General features: G+C 46.3%; 1 protein-coding gene across 3 annotated transcripts in view; it reads left to right on the top strand.

Moving 5' to 3' along the window:
• Positions 1 to 1,690: 1,690 nt before the first annotated feature.
• The window catches only part of Bif (protein phosphatase 1-binding protein bifocal), a 35,791-nt gene continuing 29,231 nt past the window's right edge, over positions 1,691 to 8,250 (top strand). For 2 of the 3 annotated variants that reach the window (XR_014439177.1, XM_083101121.1), the window contains exon 1: positions 1,692 to 5,499. Coding sequence is in view for 2 of the 3 variants with exons in the window: in XM_083101121.1 (XP_082957247.1) it covers positions 2,527 to 5,499 (2,973 nt within the window). In the remaining variant the exon portion in view is untranslated. Of the gene's footprint in view, positions 5,500 to 8,250 lie in introns of all 3 variants that reach the window. The other variant, XM_083101123.1, reaches the window with a different exon arrangement.

Here is an 8,250-nt window from a genome sequence, read left to right as displayed (position 1 = left end):
TCCTGATATAAACTATGCGCCGATTTACTTTCCTTTTGAGTATATCGAATACCTTTTGAACTTTAGGTGAATATTAAATGTGTTATGATTGTTGTGTTATGATTGATGTGTTATAATTTCAATTCTCACACTTAAAATAAGTACAGAAATCAGGCAGAAACTGTACGAAAAAGAAACAGAATCTTCAAAACAGAATATTTTACATTTTTTACAAAATATTAAATTTTATTATTTTATATATCAGATTAGAAATTTACATTGATGTCCGCACTTATTTCGATAGGTTTTGCAATTTAAATTTCTTTACTATTATGTCTTTAATACTATACTGTACATTGTAACTTTGATATAATAAATATTCAAATATGTATATAAAATTAATACATAAAATTAATACATAAATTTGGGCACACTTGACACCAATAGAAATGAAGCAAGAATTTTATAAAAAGAAACAAGTTTTTCATAAAAACTTAAAGATTGCAGTTATCGTAGCCGCAATTGTGTAGCTGCTCCAGGAAATTTATCGAGAGTTGGAGGAACAATATAGCGATCTCTATCGCGTCGTGTATTCTCGCGGAGCGTGAACGCACGGTGCGTTGTACGTTTCAGCGTGTGCATTATTGCAAATAAACTTTGTCATGATTGCGAGTGCCGACAGCGCAGGAAGCAGTCCATTTCGCGCGAGTCGTCTAGGGCAGAGCGCATGTAAATTACGGGAAGGAAGGGACGGTATAATAACACCTACGCGCGGATGTGTAGTGTGTAGTCCGCGATGAACGCAGAAAGCAGATCGGAAAAGACAAAAGCTGTATCAGCTCTTAGCCTTCCGACGGAGGAAATAATTTCAAGGTAACGAAAAAGATAAACGATCGGTCACATAAATCAAACGAGCGCTAATTTACGGGGCAAAATTTACAAACTGTCACGCGTTGTTTAAGAGTTATATTTAGTAAGAATCTTTTTTAATGTTACAACTAGATTTGTTTTGAATCGTGAAGATTTCTTCACTATAAGCAGGCGCTATAGAAAGGAGAAATACAAGAAAGTTTTGGATTTTGGGTCTTCGGTGTGATCGTCATTTTTAATTACCTTGATCGAATGTATAAATTAATGAGGTGACAGGCAGGAAATTTTTAAATGTTAGCAAAATTTTATTTCGGGTAAAAACTACTGTATATACGATTTCATTATTATTATTATTATTCATTATTATTTTTCTTATTTATTATATAAATAAAATGAATTATTTGGCAGGTTCCAAACGATCAATCAAATACTCTATTGATACATAAACACGAAGGAATAATTAAATTATCGAAATCTGTACGTCTATCACGAGGGTATAACGAGTCAACCCTTAAAACCACGAGGTGTTTGGTCGCCGCGACAACCCTAAGTTTCGATTTTTTGCCCGCTCGTCATGTGCTCGATAGGAGCGCCTCCGTCGTTCGCCAGAGTAATGTCACGGAGTGGTTGAACGCGACCGGGGAAAGGGACGAAGAGGGAAAGAAGAAGAGAGAGAGAGCGAGAGGGAGAGGGAAAGAAGAAGAGAGAGAGAGAGCGAGAGGGAGAGAGCGAGACACGTTCGTGGGAGCGAGAAGGGGCGATCCGGCGCGCCGCAGGAGGGACGGGAGGGGCTGCTGCGCGCGCGAGAGAGAGGCGATCTTCGGCGAACGACGGTGGCGGGATCGCGGGGCAGATGGTAGCGCGAGAACACAGGCGCTGCTTTCGTTCGCCTTTCGTTGGCGAGGGGTTTTGTGTACGCGAGCGCGCGCGCGATACTTTCGATTTCGTCGAGTGGGCCGGCTCTCTCGCGGAGAGCCGCACTCCAGGAGGCGAGCATGCCAGTAGTCGTCGCGCGCTAGAGCGACGGCGTGTGTTTATCGCGCTCGCGACGTCGACAGCGGGTCGACGCCGCCGTACGATTAGCTGTCACGGTGACGTGCGCGCGACGCGTGCGAAGGAGACTCGTTATCGCGGCACAGGTGTCTCACGATTTGCGTCAATCGCTCGCGACAGGTGGACGTTCTTTCGGAGCGACGGAGATCTCTCGGTGGAAGCGAGACGGAGGGGATGGAGATACGTGGATTTTCGCACAAAGCTAACAGGATCTCTTCGTGGCGGTCGGACCGAAGGACACCGAGATCGACGAGAAGCATGTAGATATCACCCGGAGAACGTAATCTCGACTCTCGTCACCGCCTACCTCTTTCCCTATCGAATCTCGGGTGTGCGCGCGCGCGCGCGCGTGCTTTGACCGTATGCTCGGCGTGTCATCGATTTTTCGGCGATTGTGTGCAACTCGCGTCGCCGGTAGGGATCGCGAACAGGATTATGAAGAGGACTAAGAGCCGCGCGTAAGGAGACCTACGTGCGTGCGTACGTACGCGCGTACGCGAGCGAGCGAACACGCACGTCGTGCCGCGAAAGGCGAGAACGAAAAGAGAGAAAGCGACGAGAGAAAAAGGCTAAAGAGAGAGAGAGAGAGAGAGACAGAGGAGCCATCGACAACGCGCGTCCAACATGGCTACCGCCGGCAGCAACGCGAACGCCGGCAACGAGGCGGCGAACGGTAGCAGCAACGTGCCGCAGTGGAAACGCGACCTGATACAACGTCGTCGTCAACAGAGCAAGGTCCTCGCCAACAGCGGCGCGAGCGTGAAATTATGTAGCGCGGTAATCGGCACGTCGGCGAGCGCGACAGCGTCGGACGGGGTCGTGGAGCAGAACGCGCCAAGCGTCCAGGAACATTGCTCGGTCGCCGGCACGCTCCGGATGGCGCAACGTTTGACAACAACGAGCAGCGAGGACACCGGGACGACCGTCGCGGTTTGCGGTGCCGGCGGTGGTGGTGGTGGTGGTGGTAGTATCGGTGATAATGCCAGTAGCGCGCTGCTCTCCCCCCCCTCCTCGTATTCCGCGAGAAGGCCGCCGACCAGTGGCGCCGCCATCGGCGCCGGCGGAGCAGCGGCGACAGCTGCCGACTTCGCGTCAGTCGCGTACAACATGCGTCTCGAGGCGGACCTGTCGCTCTGCTCGGACGCGGAGGATGTTGTGAACGGCGCGCCGACCAAGTTCGCGATGGACGAGCGGAAATTCTCGGATTACGCCGGCGACGAGAACGAGGAGGCGGCGTCGAGGACGCCGGACGGTAAGCCGGCGAGAGCGATCGCGAGGATGGGTAACGAGGGTAACGAGGCGCCGCAGCGCGCCATTGTGACCGGGCGCGGGAAGGACGCTCTTGGCGGAAACATCAGGACGTTGAAGGAGTTGCCGCCGACGAGCGATCGCCGCCACGTGTCCGGTGAGGACGCGGAGAGCGATAGCTCCGAGGAACTGCAGTACGGACCGGGAATCGTGAACAAGCTCAAGAGCAAGTATCTTAACCTAACCCTGCGCGAGACGACCAAGAGCCGCGCGTCGGTGCAGCGATTCCGGCGAGCGGCCAGTCTCGAGGACCTGCTGGACCGCGACGACGACGAGACGTCCAGTCACGAGAAGCAGCCCGCTATCGGTAGGAGATACGCGAAGCGCGAGGCCGGTTCGACGAGCGGCGGCGGTGTCGTCGCCCCCAAGACCGACAGGTACCGAAATACCACCCGGGGCAACGACTCGATGAAGCGGGCGCGGAGCGTCGAGACCTTGATGAGGTACAACAGCGTGACGACGGACGAGCCGATTATGCGGCAGCTTGTTCCGGTTGCTCGACCGGCAACCAACGGCGTGCGCCAGGAGCCGGTCAATGACCACATTATTCTCGTAGATCGCACGTCCGTGAAGATTGAAAGTCGTCTGGGCGAGCTTGAGCGACCCAAGCCGGTCAACAAGCCCAAGAGAATCAAGCCAGTGCTGGCGGAAACGGAACGACCGCCTCCCGATCTAGTCAAGACCACGATGAGGATCTTCGAAAGCTCCGCGAAGAAGGTAAAGCCCAAGGGCGAAGTCGCCGCGAAGGTTGCCACTTTCAAGACCATCAACGACACGTTCAAAGCGCAGAAGAAGCTCATGCCGAAACCGCCGATACAGCCCAAGCCCTTCGTCAATGGCGGCGCTCGCGTCGGTTCCGGGGGCCTCGGGTCCCCGAAGAAGATTATGTTACACAAACCGACAGCGAAGTTGATCGAGACGCAGGACGGCAAGGAGGAGTATCGCATAGATGGCGTCATCACGGAACCGATCGCGCAATCAGTGTCCTCGGTGGTGAGCAAGTTCCAGCAGATCGAAAAATCGCATTCGCCCTCGCCGTCCCCGGAACCCTCGTGTTACAAGTTCAAGTTCTCGCCGGCGAACAGCCCCGAACCGCCGCAGATGTGCAAGCAGATGCCCAAGTCGGTCGCTCTCGAGATCGTTGTCAAATCGCCGCCGGTCACCCCGGTACTTTCGCCGAGAATCCCGTCACCCAGACTGCAGAGTCCGCCATCGCCGATCAAGGACGTCAGGCAGGGCTCGCAGAGTCCCTCCTCTCCCGTCAAAGACTCGATCCGAATTCAGATCTCGAATCCGTTCCACAAACCGCCACTGCCGAGCCCCGTCAGGGAACCTTCCAAGACCTCAGAACAGGAATCGTTTCAAGTTCCTCGCCCGCAGATCGAGGAGCCTTCGAGGACGAACGTCGAGAGTCCAGAATCATCCGTCAAAGCGGAACGAAAAGAAGACGCAAAATCGAGTCGCCTAACGTCCAACGACGATGAAGAGGAGGAGATCGTCGACGGGCCGAGAACCATCTCCAAGATCGCCCTGGACAACATCGGCAGAGCCGGCATAACGATGCAGTTCAACTTTGGCGACAAGTCCGTGACCGATAAAAGTTATCTACCGGGTGTGAAGCAAAACGGACAGAGATCGGCGGACGAGCGAGTATCGGAAGATGATCGTTGCGCGAAAACAGAGTCCAGGAACAAGACGATCGTTCCGTCCGATGCACCTGCCGGCCTGGTGATGACCTCCGAGACGACGTACAGATTGCAAGAGAGACTCGGATCCGAGAAGCTCGACGACAAGGAGGACGTCGAGGAGAAGCTGATCGTGCCGGAGAGCAAACCCATCGGCGCCATTTGCAGTCTGGGCTTGATCAAGACCGCGACTACGACGACGGCGTATCCCCAGAGCAACAACGAGGCGAAGACGATAAGATGCCAGCAGAAGAGCGAGTTCTCGCTGCCCCAGAAGCAGATCGGCATCATACGGCCGCTCGTCTCGACGCAGAAGACGCAGCATCCGCAGCAGAACCTGAGCAATCGCGAGCTCGAGAAGAACCTGATCAATCGGGTCAAGAGTATCGAGCAGCCGACCAAGGTGGTAGTGAGCCTGAAGAGCGCCGATGAGATACAGCCGACGAAGAAGACGAATGCGGGAGGCGGCGGCGGTCTCTGGGATACGAAGCCATGGAACCAGCAAAACAATACGATGGTGTTCAACTTTAGCAACCGAAAAGACGTGCCGGATTACATCGAGAATGATGGTCTCATCATCAGGAGAAAACGGGAGAAGCCGAAGGTGAGTCATTAATTGCATTCTTTCCGAAAACGTAAGGAATGTGTCGAGTACTCGCTTCGACTTGGCCGACATTTACGACAATAACGGGTGAATTTTTATCTCTCTTCTTCCTGGTATAAAGTCGCGTGGAATATCTCTTTTTGTCGAAGTTGGGTGAGAGAACGCTTCATACGTAAATGCGGAAATAACACTTAATTAACCAATGTTTTCATTAGTATAAATAAGTTGGAGCAAATCAGAAATATAATATTAAGTTTGTTATTTACGATTTTCCGGGATATATGAATAATTCATTTTTACTGAATTAATATTCGTAAGATAATTATCTCACTCATTGAAAGACTAACCACGCAAAAATAAAAGCTCTAATATCTTTGTATTTTTACAAATAATTACACTTTCTCTCTGCAGACATTTATTTCTTAAAAGAATATAAAAATTACATATTACAAATCATAACTAAAAGGTAACTAAAAGAAACAATAATTGAAAATACGTTTCTATTTTCTTTCTACATAAATTATATAGAAAGAATAATTTATATAGAAAAATCATTATGTCACATCATGTCATGCAGTCAATCAATTTAATGATAATAAAATTTATTTCGATAGAAAAATAACATTATATTTTTAACAATAAGTTATCTCGATCACATTAAACCTTAAAAAATTGATTTTTAAAATTACATTTATGACGTGGTATTTTATTCATTTATGATTATAATTATATTAATACGGCAATAATACTTTATTAAGGAAATATCTCGCATGGAACATATTTTCCATGAATCAAATTAGCGTAAGGTAACAAAAACTGGCAGCGCGAATAATTTTATAATACCGTAACGAGATATATTTACAAGTTTTTTCTCTCGTTTAACATTTTTCTTCTACAGGAGAACTAATATTCATTAAATCAAATTCGTTAAATCGCTTGTTATCTCCGCCGAGGAAGATGCAACGGTCGATACAGTTTGATAGAAATCTTGTACCGGCAACTTTCTTTTCGCATGCGTAAGATAATTCGGCTATTTCACTTTCTTTAATACACGGACACAAAAGAGTCGCTCACGACAAAGATGTTTGCACCTACAGTATCAACTCTCTGTGGAATTTCAATTGATTTTAAATATTCCAAACACGCACGCTTCAAACATGTCTCTCACGTCCGCTGCTCCTGTCTGTCTATGGACTCTATACAATGACGTTAAAATATTTTTTTAACAAACCAATTAACAATTGTCCAAGCCATAGCAATTTGGAATTATAAGTATGAGAATTAATTTTTTTTAGACAATTTTTATAAATTAAGAAGAAGGTAAATATAATATTTCTCATTAAACTTTAATTGAATAGAATTTTAATTTGTAGATGAATTAAATGAAAATGTTTAGAGTTGTGAAAAGCTCGAAGCTAATCAAAGTTCACGGTCGAAAGGAAACGCGAGAAAATCACGTGACATCCTGTATACTCCGTGACTTATTCGGCCTCGATTTTGCGTCTCGCTCGCGCCAACGAGCTGCGAGAATCCTCGTTAAACCATTGTACAACACGTGTAACGGTGTCGTCGCGTGCCCTAAACCTAGCTGAACACTATTGTCCGCACTTAGACAATTGTGTTTAGATGAATTAGTTGCCGCTGTCGGGAGGATTTTGAGATACGCGTTAATTTAGTAGCTTCCAGTCATGCAGTTTATTGACTTTATCGCGATGGTTTCCTTTGACGGGATGACAAAAATAATCTTCTCATTGTATACATACACTGTTTACTCATAAATTCGGATAAGTATCAGCAAAAGATCCGACAGAATGAAACTTGTTTATTATATCATCCAGTTCGAGAGAATAACAGCTGGTAAATTATATAGCTACATAATCCATTTAATCTATTATTAATATCTCCTCGTATTTAATTATAGCAAAATTTAAAAAATTTAAAAAAGCTCAGCTAATCAAAATCTTGGAAATAATATTTTATCATTAATTTGTATATAATTTTTCTAATTAAATTTTAATTATTATATTTCAAATGAGATTATGTAAATGAGATTATCGTATATGCTTTAAAAATATTATGCTGTCAAATGTTCCATATTCTTCACGTGACGAGATCAATTTGATTTTACGTTAAATTGACAAAATATCGACTTTTATATTGATAAGGAGTACTACTAATACGCAAAAAAAAAACGCTCGAGAGCGCCGTCAAGTAAGATGAGATTATTCGATTAGATTATTCGATCAGATATCAATGAGCATTGTATTAATTTTCGAAGCGCAATATGAAATGATTATCTACGTAAAGTAAAATCGAAATCGTTCCGAAATCTCGCGCGGCGCTTTCTAAAATGTTGGACGTAAAATCTGTCTCGCTCGAATGCAGGTGTTCGCTCGTTTCCAGGCTTCTCGTAAAACGCATCATCGCACCTTCGCGGTGAACTCAAGTGAAACCGAAGAAGCCGTCCGACATTCAATGGAAAATGAGAGAAATTAGGTGCATGATCGGCGCGATTTGTCCGAGGGTCGTTACTTTCCCGTATTAGATAATCCGGAAGTACGCGAGTAACGATTATTCTCGGTGATAATCAAAGATTCTAACGTTTAATCTGTATGATTTTAATGCATGTTTAGAACGAGACTGTTATGCGTTTAATAGTCGCGTCTCACGCAAACTTGATATATGTACTGGTTAATAATGTCTGTTTTTCTCATCAGGAAATTTATTAATTATCGTAATGAAGTAACATCA

This window comes from Camponotus vicinus, unplaced genomic scaffold (assembly GCF_025532165.1).
Source record: "Camponotus vicinus isolate PSW18456_S1 unplaced genomic scaffold, iyCamVici1.0 SCAF_5, whole genome shotgun sequence".
Taxonomy (NCBI): Eukaryota; Metazoa; Arthropoda; class Insecta; order Hymenoptera; family Formicidae; genus Camponotus; species Camponotus vicinus.
Note: the sequence above shows the minus strand (reverse complement) of the source record. Positions and strands in the feature narration are given on the sequence as shown.